Raw genomic sequence first — 27,282 nt, 5'->3', positions numbered from 1 at the left:
CTTGATTTGGGCCGAGCTAATGATCTGTTTGGATGCCTAAACATGAGGGACTAGGCCGTGCAATGGGTTAGTTTTGCCCTAGGCCCTTGGTTCAAATCTAGCTCAGGCTAAAGAGTTCAAAGTCTTCATTTTCTGAAGACTGATTAGCGTGCTTGTGTCACATGGGTCCAGGTCGTTTGACAGAATGATGATTTGGAAATTGCAACATAGGAAATGGCCATTTGGCCCACCCCAGTCTGTGATGATGCTTAACCTCCTCGATCGCTCGTCCAAATTCCACGGGGAAGGATTTTTTTTTTAAACCCTCACTGCGGCGTGCTTCATGACAGTGGGAGGCGACGCGCCGTTCGCTGGCGGCGCGGGATTTTACGGTCCCACTATTGCCAATGGGGTTTCCCCATGGAACGCACCCCTTGCTGCCGGGAAATCTGTGGCTGGGGGTGCGCCATTGGTAAGATCCTGCCGGCGTGAACAGCGGCAAGATTTCGGCGCATATGACTGCCCCATTCCCACATCCCTGTACTCCTTTTCATTTCAGCCACCTATTCTTAAACGTTGACATAGTGACTGAAGGTGAGACTAACAGTGGTGACTGAAACAGAGACTAGTGCAAGTTCAGTCCCCACCAAATATGGGTTCACAGTTCAAAGGCCTCAACTTTTATATTCAAGAGGTGGCTGGATATAACACTTGGGGCAAATGGATTATGGGGAGACAGCAGGATTAGGCTATTGAGTTGGATGATCAGCCATGATTGTAATGAATGGCAGGGCAGGCACAAAGGGCCAAATGGCCTCCTCCTGCTCCTATGTTTCTAAAGTGCTCCCAGTTAGTCTAATCTCACTCAGACAGCTCTATGGGTTGGAGGTATTCTGATATTGGGACACAGGCAGCTTGCTGGAGTAGAAGGAGCTCTGTGATACTCACTGCAATGGACTGTAAACAGCATTGCATTTGAGCCTTTGAATTTATCTATGACTAATTTCAAACCTGTTGTGACAAGAAAAGCTCACCAATTGTCTTTCATGTTAATGCATAACTGACTTATCTCACCTTCATGCCAGCTGCACCATCGCGACCTGGAGGACCGTCAGCGCCAGGGTTGCCCTGTAAGGAAAAATAAGGCAGGTCAGATGGGCAAGAGAAACACAAGACAAAATAACACAGTTACCAAATCACAATAGGGGTGGTACAGTGGTTAGCACTGCCGTCTCACAGCGCCAGGGACCCAGGTTCAATTCCAGCCTCGGGTCACTGTCAGTGCGCAGACAGCACGTTCTCCCCGTGTCTGCGTGGGTTTCCTCCGGGCGCTCCGGTTTCCTCCTACAGTCTGAAAGATGTGCAAGTTAGGTGGATTGGCCATGTTAAATTGCCCTTAGTGTCCAAATAAATGCAGGTTAGGTGGATTGGCCATGTTAAATTGCCCCTTAGTGTCCAACGATGTGCAAGTTAGGTGGATTGGCCATGCTAAATTGTCCCTTAGTGTCCAAAGATGTGTGGGTTAGGGTGATTAGCCATGTTAAATTGCCCCTTAGTGTCCAACGATGTGCAAGTTAGGTGGATTGGCCATGCTAAATTGTCTCTTAGTGTCCAAAGGTGTGCAGGTTAGGGTGATTAGCCATGCTAAATTGTCCCTTAGTGTCCTGGGATGCGTAGGTTAGAAGGATTAGCGGGATAAATATGTGGGGTTGCGAGAATAGGGCCTGGTGGAATTGCTGTCGGTGCAGACTTGATGGGCCGAATGGCCTCTTTCTGCATTTTAGGGATTCTACGAATTCGATTATAAAACAAAACATTGACATACCTCACGTCCAGGTTCACCAGAAGGACCAGTAAGACCAGGTGGACCAACTGGGCCAGGGGGACCTCGGTCTCCAGCAGAACCAGGAGCTCCTTGTTTGCCAGGTTCACCCTAGAAGGAAAAGCAAATCGCGGCGGTTACATATCAGAATGTCTTTCCATCAAATTTTCAAATATCTTAAGATTGGAAATGACTGTTGGCATCAGTGTTACATCCCTGTTCCGAGCGTTGGCCACTTAAGGAGTGCGACAGCGCTGAGTCCATCTCTCTTGCTGGGGTGAATTGGCTGATCAGTGTTACAGCTCTGAGTCGTGTCTTAAACCTGCTTAAAACCTGCACAGTTGCTCCTTAAATTCTAGTTGCGCCATTATTTTTTTCCCCACACACACACTGCTGTGTTCCCACCCTTGTTTCACTTTGTGGATCTGCTACAGATGAGAGTTACACAACTGCAGTTGTTTCCAGAGAGCACAGATGTTGGAATCAATGCGTTCGACTGGCTCAGGAGCGACAGTCCGAGATGGAAGGCTGTCCAGAATGACAGCAGCACTGCACTGGTAGACAACACATGACCTGTGAATGGTTCAGCAGTGTGGGTGTGGGAGCCTGAGAGTAAATTCAAAGCCTTTAAGACAGCAAAGCTGTCTCCTCAATGACAACATAATGACCAAGGTGAACAAAGTCTTTGGGTGGAATTTTTCATCTGCGCTTGCCCCAAAACCAGAAAATCCCTACCAAGATCAATAGACCTTTCCATGGTCCTCCACCCCCCTCCCTCAACCTGCTACGATTCCCGTGGTAGGCGGGATGGCAAATGCCCCCTCCTCCCACTTTGACTTTTGTGTGTTCTAGTGCCCCCGATTGAGGACTAGGCCAATTTGCTGACCACTGACATATCACAGAGGTGTATTGTTCAGTGTTACATCATTACACGCATTATCCATTCCATCATCTAGTGGCAAATCAGTGGAATTCTACCGGGTTTCTCAGAGCCCCGGGATTACCGATGGTACCATTTGTGCCCCAGTAGACATTGCTGTGAACAGAAAGGGATTTTATTCTATCATCGTACAGCTGGTGTGCATCTCCTGCAGCACAGAGTGATGCAATGGAATCCTCTTGACTTTAAGTCTGTGTCGTCTTTACCTGAAGGGGAAGGGCTGGAAGGATGGGAGACTGAAACATTCTCAGCAAGCGAGATTCGTGAGATCCAGCAGAGCTACGAGTACAGTGAGGGGCCTTATTACAGCCAAGTAATTCTGGAGCATCCAGTATTTCAGCTATCATAGACTAATCAGGTGACATCTTCCAATACAGCCCTTCCAATCAACTAACTTTGCCCTGTCAGCTTGCTTCAATTAATTATGGGTTTAAACATCACTCCAAGATTTGAGCACATGGCCTAGATTGAGACTCTAAAGTGCTCCTGAAGGAGTGTGGTACTCGAGTGAATGCAAAAGACTCGAGGCTCTATTCAAAGAAGGGAATTACCTTACTGTCCTTCCATTATCTCTTGCATCAACCAACACCACCAAAAGCACATTAACTGGTCACTCATTTCTTTTGCCACTTGTGCGATCTTGCTGTGCGCAAAATTGCCAGCCACACTGACCGAGATAACAACACCGTCTACACTTTGGAAACGAATTATCGGGAATGAAAGAGGAGCACTTCAATACATGTCGTCTCTCTTTTTCCTTTCAGTTTGCGAGGAAGAATGGATATAATGGAAGCTCCTTGAACAAGGAAGCAGAAGGAAATGCTGGTACGCTTGCAATGGCCTAGTGGTATTATCGCTATTAATCAGCTAATGTTCTGGGGGACCCGGGTTCGAATCCCGCCACGGATATATCAGCTGCTGTTGCACTTTCCTCTGCATCCTCAACTATGAGATACTCCCATCTGAATCCAGGATCCTGTGATATTCGAACCAAAGACAAATAAGCAACAATCACAACTTATATTTGCATTGCGCCTTTAATACAACAAATTGTCTCAAGGTGTTTCACGTGAGTTTTGGCAAAACAAAACCGTGACACTGACGCGGCAAAAGAAAGAGACAGGACGGCGGACAAATCCAACGCTTTTATTATGTGTTGGGTGAGTTGTGTCAATGCTTGCACCTTGTACCTGTGGAGTGCACGTCTCCTCTTCAACGCCTCCCTTGGAAGGAATAAGCAAGTTATTGGGCTGCTGGATTGCATTGCCAGGTCGTCCGAGTTGTAGTGGCAGGAGATTTCCATGTTGTAAGGACTCTGGTACCTTTGCACATGTGTCCGTCATGCCTATGGAAGCCACCTGTTCCTGTCTATTTCCTGGCATGTCCACTGCCACTCATGTTAGGATGCTGGATGATCTGGGTCATCATCAGAGCCAACTACTCTTTAAACTCCTGCCTACCACTGGACAGTCCCTCGACATGTCCACTGATTGTGGGAACAGGACTCTGGGCATCGACAAGGTTTGTGAATCCTTGCCTGTATCCAATCTCCAAGTCTGCTGAAGCTGACAAACAAAAGAGCTTCTTTAAGACTTGAATCCAAGGTTTCGATAGCAGAAGTGTGAACATGCATGAGAGATGCCCCCACTGTGCCTATCACTTGCAAATTCCACTTGAGGTGCGACAAGAGCTGCCATATTCACAATGGACAACTACAGTGCACGCAACCATATATCCATGACTGCACAGATCTAGGCAGTGTCTTCCCCCACAGTCCTTTCACATTCTTGGCAGTGAGTGTTCCATGGACACAAGCTGCACAGACTGCTCAGACAACAATGTCTGACTGGAAGCAGGTCTTATGAGGTCAAAATCCCTAGCTGTTGCAGCGGGGTCAGTAACCATGCTGGACCTTTGGTCGGCAAATGCTTAAGTCTGCCAAAAGCTTTTTCTCCTCCTCTCACCAGAGAGTTGCAACTTACCCCCGGGACCCCTGCTGAACCTCACCATCTACATCCAGTGAGTTGTGTAACTGGCCTTGACAGAGAGTGCTGGTGATACAGAGTGCTGAGAGTTGTGGCCTTTTGCGCAGTCGGGAGCTGCACTCTGTTGCGCCATTTCTGTGGAAAGAGAAGATATTGTGTCATTCCACGGGCTTGCCACGCACTGTCACTTACACTGAACATGACCTGAGTGATAAGTCATTCAACGGGATAACATTGTATAACATTAACGGTACTAGCCATGAACTCATTGGAGGCTTCCAGCTTTGTCCTTTCCCCCATTCCCTCTATACTGTCCCCACGTAATATATCCAAAGTGGTGTTCTTGAATAGGGTAGGGGGCTTCTATGGGCTGGTCCTGTGCAGCATGGTCCTCGCTGATTGAAGGCCATCTTGTCCTGCAAGTAGAAGAACAGTATTGATACATTGAATGTACACAGAGCACTGACAATGTCATGTAATTGTACAGTTTCTGTGACATATTTTGATTAACCGGGTCTCACCCTGCTAGGTTCACGTCTAAACAGTCATGGTTTAAGTCCCCTTTTGGAATTGTTGCAGTACACACAAATTTGCATAAGCACTTATATCTTATCCGTAAATATTCCAATTGATTCCAACCATCCATTGCTCTTGCATCTCATGGCAGTGCTGCACTGGCTAACCTCTGCATACCAGTTTGCATCGAGAAGCAGGAGAGGATATGAGAAGTTTGCCAGGGTTGACTCTCTTGCATGTCCACTTATGGCAGGTGCATATTAATATTGTTGACTTACCTTAGCCGATTTCTTGCGATCTGCCTTCTTCCTCCTGACATCTTGCTCTGGAAGCAGCATTTACGTGCTCCGCGAGTTCTTTCCATACCTGCTGTTTCAGGCGTTGGAGGAGGAGACCCCTCCGTGCAGGCATTTGTTCACTCACTCCATTTATTAAAAGCCTTTAGCGCCTGGTTGGCCAAAATGGGACTTCCAGGTCAACTCCATTGTCCGAGGGGAAACTGCTGTGGAGATAGCGGCACTGGGCTGACACGCGCAATTTCAATGCTTTAAGTGGCTGCTTAGCGCTCAACCTACACCACCGAAAAACAGATTAATTGATCATTCATCTCGTTTGCCGTTTGCAAAATGGCTGCCATGTGACAGCAACAGTCAGACCGTTTTATTGCTTCTTAAGCGCTTTGAGCTGCTGAGACACACGATACAAACCTCTTTACAATGCGCCAGCAATCGCTGACGCTCTACTTCCGACAGATGCTGCATTTTTGCGATCATTATAGCGCATGCCATCTTGCAGTGGAAAGAAATTCAGCAAACTTGTATTTTGCAACCCTTACGAACCTTATGCAATGCTCAGTTAAACCTTAATTCGTGCAAAAACTTTGCTAGCCTGTCATTAAAGACAAATAATGATAGTCCCTGACCAATGTCTGCTGGATGATGGTGTGGCAAACCTAGTTCTATGAAACATTCACCACGCATTCTATTCAAATATACTTTACATTTACATGCACATCATAAACAACAGGCAGTTTGCAGAGTTTGGGCCTTGATTGTTACCGAGTTAAGCCACCAAAACCGTGGCCCAGTAACCACCAGGGCCCAGTACTCAACATGATCCAGTACATAACAGCATCAGTATTCGGTGTGACACAGTGCCCACTTGGAGCCCAAGACTCAACATGCTCAATACTCAAGTGTGATCCAGTCTGCACTGATAAGACATAGACAGTGTGACCAATCACAGGCTGGGATCCACTACACAATGTGAACCAGTAAGCAGGGCATAATGGAATGTACTAGAGACTTGACCTTATATGGTATACTATACAGAGCTGGTTTCTATATTGTATATTCTATAGGGTTAATATCTATACTGTACATTCTATAGGATTAATATCCACACCATACATTCTATACTGTACATTCTATAGGGTTAATGACTATACTCTACATTCTATAGGGCTGGTCTCTGTACAGTACATTCTGTAGGGTTGGTCTTGATACTGTACATTCTATAGGGTTAATCTCCATACTACATATTCTATATGGCTGGTCTCAAAACAGTATGTTCTATAGGGTTAATCTCCATACTATATATTCTATAGGGCTGGTCTCTGTACTGTACATATAGGATTGGTCTCAATACAGTACATTCTGCAGAGTTAATCTGTAATTCTCAATTTATATGGCACAGTGGGTTAGTACTGCTGCCTCACAGCGCCAGGGACCTGGGTTCGATTCCCGGCTTGGGTCACTGTCTGTGTGGAGTTTGCATGTTCTCCCCATGTCTGCGTGGGTTTCCTCCCACAGTGCTGGTTAGGGGGATTGGCCGTGCTAAATTCTCCCTCAGCGCGTACCCGAACAGGAGTGTGGCGACTCGGGGATTTTCACAGTAACTTCATTGCAGTATATTGGGACTTAAGCCCAATAAACCTATAAGCTTGTAAGCTATTGGGACACTAATAAATGAACTTTAAAATATTTTAAATGACTGGTCTCTGTACTGTTTACAACTCGTCTCTGTACTGTACACACTAAAGAGCTAGTCTGTCTCCAGAAGATATTACTGAGCTAGTCTTTGTAATATATTCATCATCAGATTTGTCAGGATACTCTAGGAATGAGGTTAGGATCTCTGCAGGGCTGGTTTCGATATTGTAATTACGGTGTATTGTGTCTTTACTGTAGATGTATATGTACAGACTGGAGAATATTATAGTATAAGACAGCTCATTCTACTGTATATATTGCAGACCTTTTTACTGCACTGTATATGTTACAAGCTACTTCCCTGTACCCTAAATATTACAGGATGCATGCATATTATATATGATAGAACTAAGGGGAGGTGACGGCCCAGTGGTATTATCCCTAGACTATCAATCCAGAAACTCAACCAATGTACTGGGGGACCCAGATTCGAATCCCGCCACGACAGATGGTGGAATTTGAATTCAATAAAAAATATCTGGAATTAAGAATCCACTGATGACCATTGTTGGAAAAACCCATCTGGTTCACTACTGTCCTTTAGGGAAGGAAATCTGCTGTCCTGACTCGTTCTGGCCTACATGTGATTCACAACAATGTGGTTAACTCTCAACTACCATTTGGACAAGGGCATGGGCAATAAGTGCTGGCTAGCCAGCAACACCCATGTCCAATGAATAAATAAAGGATATCAACACTGTATTTATTACAGGACTGCTCTATGTATTTGATTAGATTATAAGTTTCAATATTACTCTGTGAATGTCCATTGTTATTTTGACAATGAATTAGGCTTTGCTGACACCTATTAATACTACCTCAGCTCAGTTACGCTCTGGATCTAATGAGTATGGGCATTGTTGAGTCTGATCAGCGTTATCCTTACTGAGAGTAAAACGTGACCCACTGCTGAGTGAAGAATTCCTCTCAGTAAGGTGGTGTTAGGAATAATTATACTTAAAGTGAAGGAGTCAGTTTCATGTAATATCATGCTATACTTACAGAAGGACCAGGGAGACCAGGGAAACCTCTTTCTCCGCGCTGACCAGGCAGACCTACAATACCACGCTGACCAGCCAAACCTTGTGGACCTGAAGGACCATCTGGACCCTACCAGAGAATGAGAAACAACAGCACTTATTTGCATGAACTTGACACAGTAAAGCAACAGAAAGCATCAAAACAAAATGAACCAACAAAATATATCTTAACTCAAACTGTAACTGCAACAAGCACTAGCTAATTCTCAATTTATGTGGCATGGTGGTTAGCACTGCTACCTCACAGTGCCAGGGACTCGGGTTCAATTCCCGGCTTGGGTCACTGTCCGTTTGGAGTTTGCACATTCTCCCCGTGTCTGTGTGGGTTTCTTCCGGGTGCTCCGGTTTCCTCCCACAGTCTGAAAGACGTGCTGGTTAAGTGCATTGACTAAATTCTCCCTCAGTGTAACCTGAACACTCAATAGTAAGAGCATGGAATGCCCTGCCTGCAACAGTAGTGGACTCGCCAACATTAAAGGCATTTAAATGGTCATTGGATGAACATATGGATGATATTGGAATAGTGTAGGTTAGATGGGCTTTAGATTGGTTTCACAGGTCGGTGCAACATCGAGGGCTGAAGGGCCTGTACTGCGCTGTAATGTTCTTTGTTCTATGAACAGGCGCCTGATCTTGTCTGATTTTCTTTGCTCTCAGGCTCATCCAGACTCGAAACATCAGCTTGATTCTCTCTCCGCAGATGCTGTCAGACCTGCTGAGATTTTCCAGCATTTTCTGTTTTTGCTTCAGATTCCAGCACCCACGGCATTCTGCCTTTATATTAGAATATGGGCAGATCCGCAGTTATCTCCCTCCTTCCATTATCAGCCAGGGGTAAGAGTTTGTTCCCTCAACTGGAACAAGATTTCCACTGTGTATTACAATGATTTACTTCCACTTTCTGAAAAGGATCACCGGAGAGTGGCAACTTGGGGATTTTCATAGTAACTTCACTGAGGTGCTATTGTAAAACTTTGTGAACATGAATAAGTGAACTTCATTCTATACTTACAGGGGGACCATCTTCACCCGGTTCACCTTTCTCCCCAGGAGCACCAGCTGGCCCTTGAAGTCCGGGGTCACCAGCACGTCCAGCTTGACCAGGATCACCACGTAGACCTTTAGGACCATCTTTACCTGGAGCACCAGGAGGACCCACTGGGCCTGGGTTACCCTGTAGGAAGCAAAGTAGCCATTAACACATCGAAATGAGGAAATCTGTCGAGTGTACTTGTAGGGATGGATAAAAGGAATCGCAAGTGGGTCTTTAATTAAATCTAAAATGATACAAAGTGCCTTTTAATACTGGGCTGACAATTGCATCGCTACATGTGCACTAGCAAAATGAGGTCCTTTGGGCCAATTAATTTAGTATTCGTTTGCTTTCTGGATTTATATTGCACTGACAATGAGACCTCCATATCCATGTTCCAATTAATATCCCTCACCCTTCCAACTCTCCTCCTCTGTCATTGACTTTAGGAAGCGTGGAGGACATCTCTCTACGTCAATGGGAACAAAGTGGAAATGGTCGAGAGCTTCAAGCTTTTAGGTGTCCAGATCACTAACAACCTGTCCTGGTCCCCCCATGCCGACACCATAGTTAAGAAAGCCCCACCAACGCCTCTACTTTCTCAGAAGACTAAGGAAATTTGGCACGTCAGCTACAACTCTCACCAACTTTTACAGATGCACCATAGAAAGCATTCTTTCTGGTTGTATCACAGCTTGGTATGGGCTCCTGCTCTTGCCAAGACCGCAAGAAAGCCCAATCTACCATATTCTGCCAATTGCAGCTCAGTTTCACAGGACATTGCAAATTTAAAGCATAGTCAGCCAGATTATGACACTCTGCTCATTCCCATCGCACACACAGGCATTTCCATTTCTCATGCTGAGTGTTGGCAGTGAGTCAATGGTATCAAAGTCAAGCCTGGTGCAGTCATCACCTGATGCACTCGCATTCATTTTCCAGCAGAGGGCACTGGACTGTGATCAGGCAGAGGAACCCAGGTTGACATTCCCCCCTCCGCCCCCTTAACAATATAACTCTGAACATGACTTACATTAGGACCAGGTGGACCAACCCTACCAGCAGCACCAGGGAATCCAGTTGCACCCTAAAACAGAGAAAACAAAATTGAATATCAGACCATAAGATGCAAGTAGGCTATTCGGCCTATCGGGTCTCTTCCGCCACTCATGACTGACCCGATCTGATAATCCCTCAATCCCTTACCGTTAAGCCCTGAACATACTTAATGACCCATCCTCTACAGCTCTTTGCGGGACAGAATTCCACACATTCACTACCTGCAGAGAGAAGCACCCTCTGTTTAAGCGGATGATGCCTTACTCTGAGATTATGTCCTCTGGTCTGAGATTTTCCTATAAGTGGGATTGTTCCTTCATACGGGACAGCCTAAGGCCACAGGGCATCAGCTCAAGGTGGCTGGCTAAGCCCCCTGGGAACCCTATTTGTCTCAATAAGGTCACCTTTCACATGGGGTGTGGGGGGGGGGTGGGAAGACAGTCAGTGATAGGGGAGAGTGTACATGGGAGTGTGGGAGGGGGAATGGGGGGGGTAGAGAGTCAGTGATAGGGGAGAGTGTACATGGGAGTGTGGGAGGGGGAATGGGGGGGGGGTGGAGAGAGTCAGTGATAGGGGAGAGTGTACATGGGAGTGTGGGAGGAGGGATTGGGGGGGGTGGAGAGTCAGTGATAGGGGAGAGTGTACATGGGAGTGTGGGAGGAGGGATTGGGGGGGGTGGAGAGTCAGTGATAGGGGAGAGTGTACATGGGAGTGTGGGAGGGGGAATGGGGGGGGTAGAGAGTCAGTGATAGGGGAGAGTGTACATGGGAGTGTGGGAGGAGGGATTGGGGGGGGGGGAAGAGTCAGTGATAGGGGAGAGTGTACATGGGAGTGTGGGAGGAGGGAATGGGTGGGGAGAGTCAGTGATAGGGGAGAATGTACATGGGAGTGTGGGGGGTGAATGGGGGGGGGGTAGAGTCAGTGATAGGGGACAATGTACATGGGAGTGTGGGGGGGGGTAGAGTCAGTGATAGGGGAGAGAGTGTACATGGGGGGTGAGGGAGGAGGGAATGGGGGGGTAGAGTCAGTAATAGGGGAAAAGTGTACAGGGGGGTGTGGGAGGGAGAATGGGGGGGTAGAGTCAGTGATAGGGGAGAGTGTACAGGGGGGTGTGGGGGGGGAAATGGGGGGTGTGGGAGGGGGAATGGGGGGGTAGAGTCAGTAATAGGGCAAGAGTGTAGAGGGGGGTGTGGGAGGGAGAATGGGGGGGTAGAGTCAGTGATAGGGGAGAGTGTACAGGGGGGTGTGGGGGGGGGGAATGGGGGGTGTGGGGGGGGGGAATGGGGGGTGTGGGAGGGGGAATGGGGGGGTAGAGTCAGTAATAGGGCAAGAGTGTAGAGGGGGGTGTGGGAGGGAGAATGGAGGGGTAGAGTCAGTAATAGGGGAAGAGTGTACAGAGGGGTGTGGGGGGCGAATGGGGGGGTAGAGTCAGTGATAAGGGAGGGTGTACAGGGGGGTGTGGGAGGGGAGAGTCAGTAATAGGGGAGACTATTGGAAGCAAATGAAGGCTAGATTCAATGATTAAGTCAGGAAGTCAATGACACTGTACTTTCTCCATGTTATCTATGATGGCCAGTTCTGCTCAATGTGCAGGATATGGTGTACACTACACTGGGTTTTTAACATCAGCTGAATGTTACTGAATAGGGTCACAAACAAACAGAGTGTTTTCTGCCGTTTCATACAACCTGGTGAAATAAATGGCTATCAAAGGAGAGAGGCATCATTTTGACCGAATGTGGTGAAGTTCAAGTAGAATAGAATTGCTGCATTGAACTGCAGTGAGACAAGCCCCACAGATCTGCTGCAGCATTTTCCACTTATAGAAGTCATGCAGCTACTCAGGAAATTGCTCTATTCAATCGGTGGAAACCACCAAATGACTACATTTAAGAGATCGGACAAATAATAAATAGCTGAAGATTTTTGTAAGTTTAAGAGCCAGTTGCTTGCTTCTGATTATCAGCAGTTTGCAACTGTTTCCAACTTGGAACTGGTCACCTGAGCTCATGTTCCCAATAGCTTCTTGCTTCCAACTTCCAACCTTCAGCTCCTGGCGTTCAGCCCTTTCCAGCTGCTTATCCCCAACTTCCAGTCCTTAGTTCCTGCCTTCTCCCAATAACTGCTGGATACTAATGTTTGGCTGTCAGCCCTTGGCTTCAGGCTGTGAAATCCACACTGCGGACTCTGGGCTGCCGTCTCTCCTGGCTTTAAGTTGTGGATCTCCAGATTTTGCTCCCAGCAGTTTCTAGCAACCTCCCATTGGAAGTTCCCAGATTCCAACTGGTCTCTCCCTCCCATGGCAAATGTCAACTTCCAGCTGAAGCCAATACCATTGACTGACCAGTCTCTGACTGCCACTTGCTGACTCCTGGATCCCATCTCCAGGATCTAACTAACCCAACTCCTAATAAACAGAGATCTTCAGATCAACCAGTTCAGTCTGGGTGAAAAAACATTTGAATATCAAATAACCTATTCACAAATTCAGGATCGGACAAGTTACATTTAAACTGTTGTCTGAATGTCTACACTAAATGGAGGACTTGAATTCTAGTGAATTCTCGAGCAACACTCTGAGAGCATGATAGTTTTCAAGCCATAGAACCCCTACAGTGCAAAAAGAGGCCATTCAGTCCATCTCTGCCTCCCCATTTATGGCAATGGCCAAATGGTATGATCGCCAGACTATTCATCCAGAAACTCATCTAATGTTCTGGGGACCTGGGTTCGATTCCCACAACGGCAGAAGGTGGAATTTGAATTCAATAAAAAGACATATCTGGAATTAAGAATCTACTGATGACCATGAAACCATTGTCAGAAAACCCCATCTTGTTCACTAATGTCCTTTAGGGAAGGAAATCTGCTGTCTTTACCTGGTCTGGCCTACATGTCATTCCAGACCCAAAGCAATGTGTTTGACTCAACTGCTCTCTGAAATGGTCTAGCAAGCCACTCAGTTCAAGGGCAACTAGGGATGGGCAATAAATGCTGGTCCAGTCAGCAAGGCCCATGTCCCATGAACGAATAAAAAAAAATTGAGTCTACAATGATTCTCCAGAAGAGCTCTCCAGGCACTCCCCTCCACCCCATCCCATAACCCTGCACATTTAGCATGGTCAATCCACCTAACCCACACATCTTTGGACACTAAGGGGCGATTTACCATGGCCAATCCACCTAACCCACACGTCTTTGGACACTAAGGGGCAATTTAGCATGGCCAATCCATCTAACCCACACATCTTTGGAGTGTGAGAGCAAACTGGAGCACCCAGAGGAAACCCATGCAGATACGGGGAGAACACGCAGACTCCACACAGACAGGCCGGACTCGAACCCGGGTCTCTAGTGCTGTGAGGCAGCATCAGGGGCAACATTTATCCATTTGGAATTTTGCTTTAAAGTTTGAACGGAATGAAATCATACTTACAGGGGGGCCCTGGGCACCACGAGCACCTTTAGGTCCAGTAACACCTGTTGGACCCTGAAAGAAGGAAAGGGAAAAAGATTTTACTGTGAATTCAGAGTGAAATCTACTGGTTGAACAGAACTATTTTGAATATATTTTGTTCTCACCTGTGGACCGGGAGCACCTGATGGACCCTGTGGACCAGGGGCGCCCGCATCACCTTTCTGCCCAGCCTCACCAGGCTCTCCCTTGGGACCTGCCTGACCATCTGAACCCTATAAGAAAAAAAGGGCAACAACATAGAGGTCAATGTGGGGATCCTGTAAATGGGGAAACGGTGACTTCAGCTGACTTCCCTTAACCAGAGACAATGAACAAGAGGTTAGGATAAGATTTTGCCTTCATCGGCTAAGGCAGCCTACAAAGATGGAGAACTGGCCTATCATTAGCCGAGGATTCCAGAGGGAGATTTGGCCTTCATAAGCCAGGGGGGTTAGATGCCAAGACAGAGATTCCAGAGAGAGACACAGAAATCAGAAAATGCTGGAAAATCTCAGCCACTCCAACAGTATTCATGGAGGGAGCATTTCTGGATGAAGAACTCTTGACAAAGAGTCATCCAGATGCGAAATGTTGGCTCTATCCTCCCTCCGCAGATGCTGTCAGACCGGCTGAGATTTTCCAGCACCCTCAGTATTTTACTGTTATTCTTGAGAGAGATTTGGTTTCCATCAGCTGGCATGGCATTTGAGACAGAATTCCATCCCTGATCAGCCAGGGTAGAGATCCCAGGAGGAGATCTGGCCATCAGTTGGGGTAGATCCCTTTCCTTATCAGCCACATAAGGGATCTGGCTTTTAGCCCGGAAGGGGGGATCCTTTTCCTTATTGAGTACATCAGCTGATGGGATGAATGGGGTCAATTCTGCCCAATAAGTGATATTAATGTGACTCTCCCAGTGGGGATATAATGCACTGATTTTTGCACTGAGGAATTGGTGGGTTTTGAGTAAGATTAGCTGACCAGTTGCTGGTCACCCACCTGAGGGGGACAACACCCGTATAATGCACGCAAAGAAATTACTTCCATGTAGAGCAAATCACTGATGGGTCAAATTTGACCAGCTTATGTGCCATCTCAAATTTTCTTATCGTTTCTGAGTCCATACTTACAGGAGGACCAGCAAAGCCAGAGGGACCAGGGGGACCTGTCTCACCACGCTCACCCTGAAACACAAAAAAACACACACACCCGTCACAGCACTGAATAAATTGATCATCATACAGACCCTCCAGTGCAGAAGGAGGCCATTCGCCCCACCGAGCCTGCACCAACCACAATCCTATCCGGGCTCTTTTCTCGTAACCCCACACATTTACCCTGTTAATCCCCCTGACACTAAGGGGCAATTTAGCATGGTCAATGAACCCAGCCTGCACATCTTTTGACACTAAGAGGCAATTTAGCATGGTCAATCCTCCAAACTTGTGTATCTTTGGACACTGAGGGGGCAATTTATCATGGCCCATCCACCTAACCTGCACATCTTTGGACACTAAGGGACAATTTAGCATGGTCAATCCACACAACCTGCACATCTTTGGACACTAAGGGACAATTTAGCATGGTCAATCCACCTAACCTGCACATCTTTTGGACTGTGGGAGGAAACCAGAGCACTCAGAGGAAACCCACGCAGACACGGGGAGAGTGTGCAGATTCTGCACGGACAGTCACCTGAACCTGGGTCTCTGGCGCTGTGAGGCAGCAGTGCTAACCACTGTGCCATCATGCCATTCTCAATGCAAGTTGACCCAATTCAGGTTGATGTAGAGCAAGGAGCATCTGGTTCCCTTGCTGCCAACATAGTTAACCATGAAAATGAGTGGTTTGATCTGTTGTGTGGAATTTTAACCACCGGTACATGACCGAGAGAGCTCTCATCAGTCAAAGAATAGCTGAGATATTACTCGGAATGAGCAGGAACAGATGAAAGAAACTGTTTGCACTTACAGGGGCACCACGAGACCCAGCAGCACCTGTAGGACCACGAGGGCCAGCTTCACCCTAAGGAAGAAACAAAAGAAAAGAGAATCATAGAGTGCAGAAGAGGCCCTTCAGCCCATCGAGCCCGACACAAGCACCTACACTGGTGAGCAGCAGAACTTTGCTTCCTCGTAAACATTTCAGTAAATGACCGGAACTCTACCACCTCCCCCGCCACAGAATCGGAGCGTGCGAGTGTCCCACAATGGAAATCTCCATTGTCCTCGGGTGGGAATTTCCAGGCTCGCCAGAGCGAGGCCGTAAAATCCCACCCAGTCCTTGAAGTGAGAGTCAACAGCCTCTGCCCCAATTCGGCAGTCCTTTGTTAATATATTTACATTTTGACATATTAATAAAGAGCTCTCTGTGCCAAACGCAAACCTCAGCAATGATTTTACCTTCTCTCCGTTGGGACCAGCAGGGCCTGGGGGACCAATTGGACCAGTTAAGCCCTAGAATAGAAGAAGAGAGAACACACACACAGTCAGATTGCTCGAGGTGGACACTGTCACACACGTGCGCTGTCACTGACGATCACATTTATTCCAGAAGCTTCTTCCAGCCAGCCTACTGGCTGAGATCAAACATCAGTTCCAGCCCAAAGTGGGCAGCAATGCCCCATCACATCAGCTTACATCTCATTTGTCTCTCTCGTGAGGGGGACCACGAATTGGATTCAATTCAAACTTGGTTTTCAGAGGAAGGAATGGATTTGGGTTTGCCCACTCCAATGGCTTTGTAAATTTAGGGACGGAATTTAAAAAAGTTACTGCCTGCCAGAGCTAAGAATTGTCTCAGTTTGAGTGTCGCAGACTGTGTAGTGACTTCAAAAAGGCCATTGAGGCCTTTTCATAGAATCCCTCCAGTGTAGAAGGAAGCCATTCAGCCCATTACGTCTGCACTGACCACAAGCGCATCTATCCCCATCACCCCATGCATTTACCCTAGCTAGTCCTCCTGACACTAAGGGGCAATTTAGCATGGCCAATCCACCCAACCTGCACATCTTCGGAGTGGGAGGAAACCCAAGCGCCACGGACCCAGGTTCGATTCCCGGCTTGGGTCGCTGATCATGCAGAGTCAAAACATTCTCTCTGATGTCTGCGTGGGTTTCATCCAGGTACCCTGGCTTCCTCCCGCAGTCCGAAGGATGCGCAGGTTAGGTGGATTGGCCATGCTAAATTACCCCTTAGTGTCAGTGGGGTTAGCAAGGGGATTAGCGGGGTAAATACGTGGGGTTACGGGCATAGGGCTTGGGTGAGATTAATGTTGGTGCAGACTCAATGGGCCGAGTGGCCTCCTTCTGCACTGTAGGGATCCGATGGGTTCTATATAGATTCATATGGTGTCCACAGAACATAGTCACCCATTCAGAGCAGGAACGGTCCAGGTTTTGTCCAGTTATAAGTGGTGTCAGTAACTTTGAATTCTTGCTGTAGGAAGTAAACTTTGTTTAATAAAAATGTATTTGTGAATTAAATTTGATTCAAATGTAAATGGCAAGAGTTTCCCATAGGAAGAGGAAGAGAAACCTTTGGGAAGCAGGGTGTTTGGGAACACAAAAAGAAGTTGGATAACTGAGTTCCACTGTTGCTGCACTAAGTCCTTTCTGAGAACAAAAGGTACATTTTTAATCACTGAAAACAGTGGAATTACGATTCGAACTGCCAGTTTCCAGCTCGGTCAATTCCTGCACACAAAATCATTACGCCTCTGGTAATCAAAGCATTGTTTCATTACAAGCAATGGAATTTAAATGTGTGTGTCTGTGAACGAGATTTAATTGTAGCATAATTATAAACGTGAGGTAGCAATAATTCTTGAATGGGTGTAAATTGAGAGAGGGAGATACTCAGCGAGACCTTTGTGTCCTTGTGCATCAGTCACTGAAAGTAAGCGTGCATGTACAGCGGGCTGCACAAAATGCACAAGGCCTTTTATTCTCTCTGTGGGCTGCCATTAGCAGCCTTTTCCTGGTTTCTGTGGCTATGACTCATCTTTCATTTCCCCCACCCTGCAGTATAAATATCTTCCACTTTCTCTGCCTTTTAGCTTTGACAAAGGGTCATCTGGACTCAAAACATTAGCTCTTTTCTCCCCTGACAGATGCTTCCAGACCTGTTGAGATTTTCCAGCATCTTCTCTTTGGTAAAGAAGGCAAATAGTATGTTGGCCTTCATAGCGAGAGGATTTGAATACAGGGATAGGGATGTTTTACTGCAATTGTACAGGGCGTTGGTGAGGCTACACCTGGAGTATTGTGTGCAGTTTTGGTGGGGTCCTTATCTGAGGAAGGATGTCCTTGTTATAGAGGGAGTACAGCGAGGGTTTACCAGGCTGATTCCTGGGATAGCAGCTCTGTCATATGAGGAGAGACTAAGTGGGTTAGGATTATATTCACTGGAGTTTAGACGACAGAGAGGGGATCTCATAGAAATTTATAAAATTCTAACAGGGTTAGACAGGGTAGATTCAGAAAGAATGTTCCCGATGGTGGGGGAATCCAGAACTAGGGGTCATAGTTTGAGGATAAGGGGTAAACCTTTTAGGACTGAGGTGAGGAGAAATTTCTTCACCCAGAGGGTGGGGAATGTGTGGAATTCACTCCCACAGAAATTAGTTGAGGCCAAAACGTTGTGTGATTTCAAGAAAAAATTAGATATCGCTCTTGGGGCTAAAGGGATCGAGGGGTATGTGGGGGGGGGGGGGGTGGTGGAAGTGGAACTGGGGGGCGGAAATCAGGATATTGAATTTGATGATCAGCCATGATCATAATGAATGGTGGAGCGGGATCGAAGGGCCGAATGGCCTCCTCCTGCTTCTAGTTTCTTTGAGAATCCTGGGATTGGTTACAGAGTAATCATTTTCCCTCTAGGGTGGCAGTCGCTTAGAACACTGGTTGCTTATCTTTTATACGTCATGGCACACCTCTGTACGATAAAAAGATTTTGAGCTACATCTCCTATTTTCTTCCCTGACTTCGTTTTTAAACTTAGCCCCCTGCAACCTCTCGCCTGTTATTTTTTTCAACCACTTGCTGTCTCGCTTGCTTCTCCCAGGGTTTTGGCGCCCTTCCTTGAGTTTTTGCCTTTGTCTTCAGCTCCAAGACTCAGTTGGTCACGCAAATGGGTTTGACCAATGTAACAAATCTACACGTGCGGCTCTTTCCCAGCTGGCACTTGTGCGGGAGGCCGAGATTTGTCGGGTCTTGGAGCTGCCGACCACAGAACTTTAGTTTAATCACGTGAATTTTGAGCCTTTTCTTCGTGGCACACTTGGGCAGGGGGGCGCTTTTAGACACGCTGGGTCTACAAGTTCCTGGCTTGTATAACCAAGCAGAAAATTTATCACAGCTTTTGTTCTTTTTGTTAAAAAAAGGTGCTTTTTTTTAAAACCCCCTCAGATAAGCAGAAATATTCCAGCAGCTCCTCTTCGCAAGGTGACATCTTCTGATCCCGCAGAGGTCAACAGATGTCTGAATGGAGAGGCCCATCTGCTGTGGGAGAACAGGCCAAAGGCAGGCTGGAAAGTCCCACCCGTAGGCTGGGATTTTCTGGCCCTCCTCATGGCAGTGTTTTACAGCAGTTGAGGCAGAATCCTCCAATCCCTGATGAAGTCTACCAGCGTGTCCATACCATACAACCTTACAGTGGAGAAAGAGGCCCTTCGGCCCATCAAGTCTACACCAACCACAATCCCACCCAGGCCCTATCCCCATATCCCTACCTATTATTACCCGCTAATCCCTCTAACCTACACATCTCAGGACACTAAGGGGCAATTTTATCATGGCCAATCAACCTAACCCGCACATCTTTGGACTGTGAGAGGAAACCGGAGCACCCGGAGGAAACCCACGCAGATATGAGGAGAATGTACAAACTCCACACAGTGACCCGAGCTGGGAATCGAACCCAGGACGCTGGGGCTGTGAAGCAGCAGTGCTAAACACTGTGCTACCATGCCGCCCATGGGCTTTGGTTCCCCTGTAATTTATCATTGCTTTAAGAATGATAGATGTGAGCTAAGTAGGTGCAAGTGTGACAAAGACTCTGCACATGTGGCAGCGATGACATGCTCGGTATGTGTAGGTAAGTAGATCGATTCATACATGAATTCTGGGCCAAGTATTATAGAATCATTATGTGAACGTGCGCATCAGCACAATCAGACATTGGGTGGGAAACACAAGTCAAATTCTCGTGTATTCATTGACCAGAATTCTCCGACCTCGCCCGCGGCTGGGATTCTCCAGTCTCTCTGTGGTGAGTGGAGATTTCGCTGAGCGCCAAATTCTCCATTGTTGCTGGCCGCGCCGAGACTGGAGAATCCTGGCCAATATGTGTCTGAGGCTTGTACCAGGCACACCAATCACAGAAAGAAAAGGAACATTTTACTTACTCGACCGCCATCTTTTCCGGGTGCGCCCTCTGGGCCTTTTTCGCCATTGTCACCCTGAGGGACAAATGAGAAGGAGGGGGGATATTAGTACTGTACTTGGAAGAGAATATAATGTTTCTTCAGAAGGAACTCTTCAAATGCAGACAATAAAAATACTTACTCCAACTTATAAATCAAAGAACGGCTTTAATAAAGAAACTTCATTACTCCAAACTTGGGGCCTCGCCCTGGGCCACTTCAAGCTTCACACAATTCCCAACAGGTTCTAATTTATAGTGACTCAGCTGACTTACATCACTCTGTGATTGGGTCAGTTGACCCTTGTTACCACTGGCCACATTACATCCGATACAAAGTTGTCACCAGTTACATTCTAACATATAAGGCAATGGAATGGCAGTTGCATTATTTGCTAAACTCTCTTTAAAAACTGCCGTGAATTTGACTCCACGTATAAAGGTGATGGGAGAATTTAAGAAACTTTACATTACAGGGAAATGCCATTAGATCCAAAAAAGGCTGGGCCTTATACCTTCTTAAGACTTTTATCTATCCAGCCGAATATTTATTTGAATTTGTTGATGTGGTTTACTTCAATGGCCTTATATCACAACTACGTGATCCTCTGAGTGAAAAAGTTCTGTTAACTTTCCGACTTGCTTTTAACTTCTCCATTTTGAAACTTGTGTCCCTTACCCCCCTCTGAGTAATTTGCCCGATCACTTTTCCTTCTCAATCTCAAAGTGAACTTTCGCCTTTCCGAAAGGAAAGAGAGGAGGCTTACCCTATCGCCCTTTGGACCAGGAATTCCAGCTGTACCCCGCTCGCCTGGCATACCCTGGAGACCTGGGGGACCTTGAGCGCCGTTGGGACCAGGAGCACCACCTGCACCCTGCAAAAAAAATGAAGCAAGGGCCCCGTGTTAGTGAACAGACCATCAGCGCTGCTCGGGCAAGATTCGATTTGTCGAAGAGTAAAGGTAGAAGCCTACCTTAGGGCCATCAGCACCTGGAGCACCTGGGAGACCACGAGGACCTTGCAATCCCTGAGAGCCTGGGGCTCCGCGCTCACCTGGGAAACCACGTTCACCCTGAGGACAAGGAGACAAGAATATGTGCACAGGATCAGGAAAACTGTCACAGAACATCAGTGGGAACATACGTAATGCGACACTCCAGCAGCGACAGATATAAAGTGTACACAGGTAGGCTACCTAACACTAGAAAGCGTTGCAAAATCAGTGGAGTGTGTGCAATAGGTGGGGGCAACGTCCCTATTGGCATGTCAAACTGGTTGAATTGAGCCGCTTGGAGACAGCACTTCTGATGGAAGGAGGGGGTGCAGAGGAGATTCACTAGGTTGATTCCAGCGTTGAGAGGCTTGGCTTATGAGGACAGACTGAATGGACTGGGGCTATACTCATTGGAATTCAGAAGAATGAGGGGGAAACATCATAAAGGGATGTTTCTATAAGATAAGATAGAAGCAAGGAAGTTGTTTCCACTGGAAGGTGAAACTAAAGCTAGGGGGCATGGCCTCAAATTAAGGGGAAGCAGATTTAGGACTGAGTTGAGGAAGAACTTCTTCACACAAAGGGTTGTGAATCTGTGGAATTCCCTGCCCAGTTGAGGCTCCCTCATTGAATGTTTTTAAGGAAAGGATAGATAAATTTTTGAACAGTAAAGGAATTAAGGGTTATGGTGAGCTGAGTCCACAAAAAGATCAGCCGTGATCTTATTGAATGGCGGAGCAGGCTTGAGGGGCCAGATGGCCTACTCCTGCTCCTAGTTCTAACTTGTGTAGGGTAAAATGTTTTGTCACAGTGTAATTATAGGTAACTGGATTGGAATGTGATGGAATAGAATACATGGCAGTATACTCATATGTAATGGGGGGGGGTCAATAATGCTGTAATAGTGTTTAACCATATTGGATGTACACCTATATCAGTAAAGCAGTCTGTAATGGCATAGGGGCCTGCAACAAGGATATAGAATAGTATAATATTACAGTATTGGCATACCAAACAGTATGGGGATATCGAACAGCATTCGAGAGGGGAGGCAATAGCCTACTGTTATTATCGCTGGACTATTCATCCAGAAACTCAGCTAATGTCCTGGGGACCCGGGTTTGAATCCCGCCATGGCAGATGGTGGAATTTGAATTCAAAAAAAAAATTCTGGAATTAAGAATCTACTGATGAAACCATTGTCAGAAAAACCCATCTGGTTCACTAATGTCCTTTAGAGAAGGAAATCTGCTGTCCTTACCCGGTCTGGCCTACATGTGACTCCAGAGCCACAGCAATGTGGTTGACTCTCAACTGCCCTCTGAAATGGCTGAGCGAGGCACTCGGTTCAAGGGCAATTAGGGATGGGCAATAAATGCTGGCCCAGCCAGTGATACCCAAATCCCACAAATGAATAAAATAAAATGGGGGATACGGAACAGGTATTGGGGATACGGAACAGGTATTGGGGATACGGAACAGGTATTGGGGATACGGAACAGGTATTGGGGATACGGAACAGGTATTGGGGATACGGAACAGGTATTGGGGATACGGAACAGGTATTGGGGATACGGAACAGGAGCTGGAAATATAACAGTATTCCCCCTCCTTCTGGTAAGATATCCTTCCAGGACATTGGCTTCCTTGGAATCATTTTAAAAAACTCTTCATCAAATCCTGCTAAAGGTAAACCTCATTTGCAATGAGACTTTCTTCGCAGGACTGAAACGCTCCTTCAGTAGTCATGATTATGCTTGGCAGAATCTCCATTGTGTTTGCTATTGCCTTTTGCAGTCCAGCTGATGAGGAAACACTCTCACTCTTACCGCCTGCTGTCAGGCGGAGTTTACAGACTGACCAGCAATGTATCTGATCACGTTATGAATGCACTTTCTGTGACCACCTAAGGGCTGGAGTGGGATTTGAATTCAGAGGTGAGGCCGCAAAGATCTCAAATATATAACATCATGGTGTACATCCCAGTAACGTGATGTGTAACAGTGTGGCTGGCTGCCAAGAGGGTGTAAATTTACAAAGGAGTGTAATAGTGTGGAACAGAACAGGCCTAAAAGTTTTGTATGTGTATCATAGTGGAGTGATAGACTTGAACACCTGAGTACCACAATAGTAGTACTGCGATAGTGAAGGGTTCTGTAAGGGATATATGAGTGTGTAGCAGTATAGGGCTCATTTTTGTCCATTATATTTCAGGGTATTTTTTGTGACATTATATGGTTTTGCAATGGTAAAAGTGTCAGTAACAGTTACAGGGCTGTAACCACACAGATTTCATCATAAACAATGCTAGAAACCTTTTCTTATTTAAAAAGACATGATTTTTCCATGAGAGAGAATGTGGATACTTACTCGTGGACCTGTCAGACCTGCAGCTCCTGCCTCGCCAGGAACGCCCTGTCATAGAAAAGAGGAAAAATGCCGGTGAACGAAGATCGACCATAAAGACCACACAGACATGACCGAGATTGTCTGATCTCACATACCCTGCTATCGCTGCTGGAGGGAATTGGGTGCTCGGCTGCATCTCCGTTCCCTGTGATGGTATGGGAGAATCCCAGCCACGGGCGAGAATTCCGGCCGAGCTTGCATTGTAAGGTGTAGAAGCCATCTCATCATTGGAGCAGCCTCTGTAAGTCTATCCAGCACTATTTCTTTCTTTGGAACTGTATTATCACCAGTACATTGTCCTCTACAGTGAGGACTAATGCAGTTTCCTCTCAATGGGCACGATCTTACGGCTGCTCCGGTTTCCTCCAACAGTCCAAAAGACGTGCTGGTTAGGTGCAGCGGCCAAGTTAAAATCTCCCTCAGTGTACCCGAACTGGAGTCACAGAGGTTTACAGTATGGAAACAGGCCCTCCGGTCCAATTTGTCCATGCTGCCCTTTTTCTTAAGCCCCTAATCTAATCCCAATTGCCCACATGTGGCCCATATCCCTCTATAACAGATATAGTATAACATATAAGAATGTGGTGACTAGGGGATTTTCGCAGTAAGCCTACTTGTGACACTAATAAACATCTGATGTGACTCCAAATTGTGGAACTCCTCACCTCCTTCCAGTCTTTCCTTCCTCCAAAAATCTAGTTTTTTTAAAAGGCCAAATCCAACGTCCCTTAATCAATTGCTAGTTCATTTTAAAAACAACTTACTGTGTGAAACACATGGACATGTTCTGACATGTGATAGTGCTCAGTGTTACGTGTTGTTTTCCTCCTACTGATCTTTTATAGCTTGGTGGTGCCCCTACAATGTGGGCGTTGGCCCCTAAGGGTTCGAAACCGAACTGCTAAATCTTTAAGCTTGAAAGGATTCATTGCCTGCAGTTAATGGATGATTTACCTGATCTCCTGGCTTGCCACCTTCACCGGGAGGACCTGGGGGACCTGGTAGACCCTGCAACAATAGAGAAACCATTTGATTAACGCATAAAGAGAAATCTGAAACTTGAGAGCAAGAAGTAGTGAAAAGGATTTGTGTGGGCTAGAGTTATATTAATCAGAGATTTTGGTGAATAAATTCAACAGGTTATATATAATAGGGCTCTTCCAAGATGCTCCAGAGCGTGGCGACTTCTTGTGAGCTGGGCCCAGCACTAGCCTCCAATTCTATGTTTTACTCTCGGTTTATGCTTTGAAAACTATCCTCAAACTCTTAAAAACTCTGTAATAATGCTTTAATTCAATTTCTTGCAGATTTGGTCGTTCTTAGAAAGTTAATCTTTGTGACAATAATAAATCTAATATTAAGCTGATCTTTCTCTACACCCTAGCTATGACTGTAACACTCCATTCTGCACCCTCTCCTTTCCTTCTCCCCTATGTACGGTATACTTTGTCTGTATAGCGCGCAAGAAACAATACTTTTCACTGTGACAATAATAAATCAAATTGTCATAAATTAGCATAACGCTTTTAAATGAGTAACAGCAGCGTTAACGCTAAAAGATTTATAATTTAAAGTAACATGAATGACTGCTTGAGAAAATGAGTCAGCTTGCACGTTATGAATTTGAAACAAAGTCAGGCCGCATGAAATGAAGCTTTCTGACTAAAATTGAGAAGACTTGATCTTACAAACCTGGAAGCCTGGGGGACCAGGAGGACCTTGTTCACCTCTCTCACCAGCAAGTCCCTGCAAAGTGAAACAGGAGCAGTGTCAGAAGTCGATAAACACCTCAGCTGTTGATGCAGCGTGTTATTCAGGCAAGCGGCCATGTTGAAGAGTGCAGCACAACGTGAGAGATCATGCTCGATTCTCGTTTTAAAAGCTGCCCAGCACTTCCAGTGGGATCTTCCCATCCCGGCTGCCGGCAGGAGTTACCGGTGCCGCCAAAGTTGACGGACCTTTAGCCGGCTTGCCGCAACTCTGCCTTTATTCAAAATGAAAGTTAACTGAAGTCTAATGCTTTTTCTAATGGAAATGTTACAATATTCAAGTTGGATAAGATGTGGAGGCTCTGTATGCAAGGGCATGGAGCTGATACTGAAGACAGTTTCCATTTTTAAAGTGGATCAAAGAGTTCTAATTTAACAGTCTGATCTGATCAATTAAAATGTTAAATAATCCAAGGTATTTGAACTCACTGAAGGACCAGGAGGACCCTGAGCGCCCGTCTCGCCATCTTTGCCAGGCAAACCCTATGGAGGGGAAGGAGAGTTGGCATTAAGTATAGAATAGTGAAACCAAAGTCATACGCCAAAACTTGCCCGCCCCAATTCCGAGGGTCCCAGAACGGAAATCTCCATCAGCCTCGAGCAGGATTTTCCCATCTCGCCCGAGTAAAATCCCACCCATAACATCTTCATTTACAAAAATACATTTCAATGTTGTTATTCCTGGTGAAGAGCACAGTTTAAAACACTCAGCATGAGCGATTGCCAGCACCAGAATTCACCAAGCTCACCCAGTGCCTGGGATTCTCCAGACCCGCTGGAGATTTGGTTGGACGTCAAATTCTCCATTCTCGCTGGCAGCGGGAGCGGGGCGTACAAGACCAGAGAATTTGGGCCTCAGTGAGATGGTAATTGAATGTACCATACTCCATTATCAATACATTATGCTACCATATTACCTTACAGTGCAATATGGTATGCTTTATTATGTGCATGGTGCTATGTATGGTGTACATGATACACCATACCATTCAGCTATTATACATTGTGCTATGACATACTGTGCCTATCCCCCTCACTTGCTCCCTCTACACCCTCTCCTCCCCTTCCCTCACATGTGTCCCACAGCCAATGTCAGCCCAAGATCCCCAGGGCTGTCCCTGAGGGGTGGAAATTGTACTCTTAACTAATTAAGGCCGCACCCCCAAATCTCACACTGGCAAAGTGCTGACTGACTTGAAGTTTAAAGGAGTGGGGCAGGGGAGGCAGGAGGCACAGATACCCCATCCACATGTCAAATCTACCTCGACATCTCCCTTGCGATATTTAGCATTTAATGTATTTTAACATAGTTAAATAAAATTAGGCCAAATTCTTTCATTCAGTCATTAACCAGTGTGAAAATATACAGTCCAGGGTATTGGTAAACCCAGTGTATCCATTCAACAACATCTAAGACTAAGGAAATTTGCCATGTCAGCTACAACTCTCACCAACTTTTACAGATGCACCATAGAAAACATCCTTTCTGGTTGTATCACAGCTTGGTACGGGCTCCTGCTCTGTCCAAGATTGCAAGAAACTACAAAGGGTTGTGAACGTAGCCCATTCCATCACGCAAACCAGCCTCCCAGCCATTGACTCCAGCAACACTTCTCACTGCCTGGGGCGGCACGATGGCACAGTGGTTAGCACTGCTGTCTCACAGCACCAGGGACCTGGGTTCGATTCCTGGCTTTGGTCATTGTCTGTGTGGAGTCTGCAAGTTCTCTCCACGTCTGCATGGATTTCCTCTGGTTTCCTCCCACATTCCAAAGGTATGCAAATTGGCCATGCTAAATTGCCCCTTAGTGCCAGGGGAATTAGCAGGATAAATGAGGGTTGCAGAATAGGGCATGGGTGGGATT

The 27,282-nt window shown here is 46.4% G+C and overlaps 1 protein-coding gene across 2 annotated transcripts in view; it reads right to left on the bottom strand.

Annotated features, from left to right (window-relative positions):
- The window catches only part of LOC145362011 (uncharacterized), a 90,367-nt gene that overhangs the window by 15,346 nt on the left and 47,739 nt on the right, over positions 1 to 27,282 (bottom strand). For both annotated transcript variants that reach the window (XM_080218035.1, XM_080218036.1), the window contains 17 exons: positions 25,847 to 25,900; positions 25,341 to 25,394; positions 24,603 to 24,656; positions 23,610 to 23,654; positions 21,219 to 21,317; positions 21,012 to 21,119; positions 20,228 to 20,281; positions 16,225 to 16,278; positions 15,794 to 15,847; positions 14,953 to 15,006; positions 13,948 to 14,055; positions 13,802 to 13,855; positions 10,340 to 10,393; positions 9,286 to 9,447; positions 8,236 to 8,343; positions 1,805 to 1,912; positions 1,054 to 1,107 (listed from right to left, as the gene is read on the bottom strand). In XM_080218035.1, coding sequence (XP_080074161.1) covers positions 1,054 to 1,107; positions 1,805 to 1,912; positions 8,236 to 8,343; positions 9,286 to 9,447; positions 10,340 to 10,393; positions 13,802 to 13,855; positions 13,948 to 14,055; positions 14,953 to 15,006; positions 15,794 to 15,847; positions 16,225 to 16,278; positions 20,228 to 20,281; positions 21,012 to 21,119; positions 21,219 to 21,317; positions 23,610 to 23,654; positions 24,603 to 24,656; positions 25,341 to 25,394; positions 25,847 to 25,900 — 1,278 coding nt within the window. The remainder of the gene's footprint in view (positions 1 to 1,053; positions 1,108 to 1,804; positions 1,913 to 8,235; positions 8,344 to 9,285; positions 9,448 to 10,339; positions 10,394 to 13,801; positions 13,856 to 13,947; positions 14,056 to 14,952; positions 15,007 to 15,793; positions 15,848 to 16,224; positions 16,279 to 20,227; positions 20,282 to 21,011; positions 21,120 to 21,218; positions 21,318 to 23,609; positions 23,655 to 24,602; positions 24,657 to 25,340; positions 25,395 to 25,846; positions 25,901 to 27,282) is intronic.

Source organism: Carcharhinus amblyrhynchos, chromosome X (assembly GCF_965287045.1).
Source record: "Carcharhinus amblyrhynchos chromosome X, sCarAmb.v2.hapA, whole genome shotgun sequence".
In the NCBI taxonomy this organism is placed as follows: Eukaryota; Metazoa; Chordata; class Chondrichthyes; order Carcharhiniformes; family Carcharhinidae; genus Carcharhinus; species Carcharhinus amblyrhynchos.
This window is presented reverse-complemented; position numbering and strand designations above follow the sequence as displayed.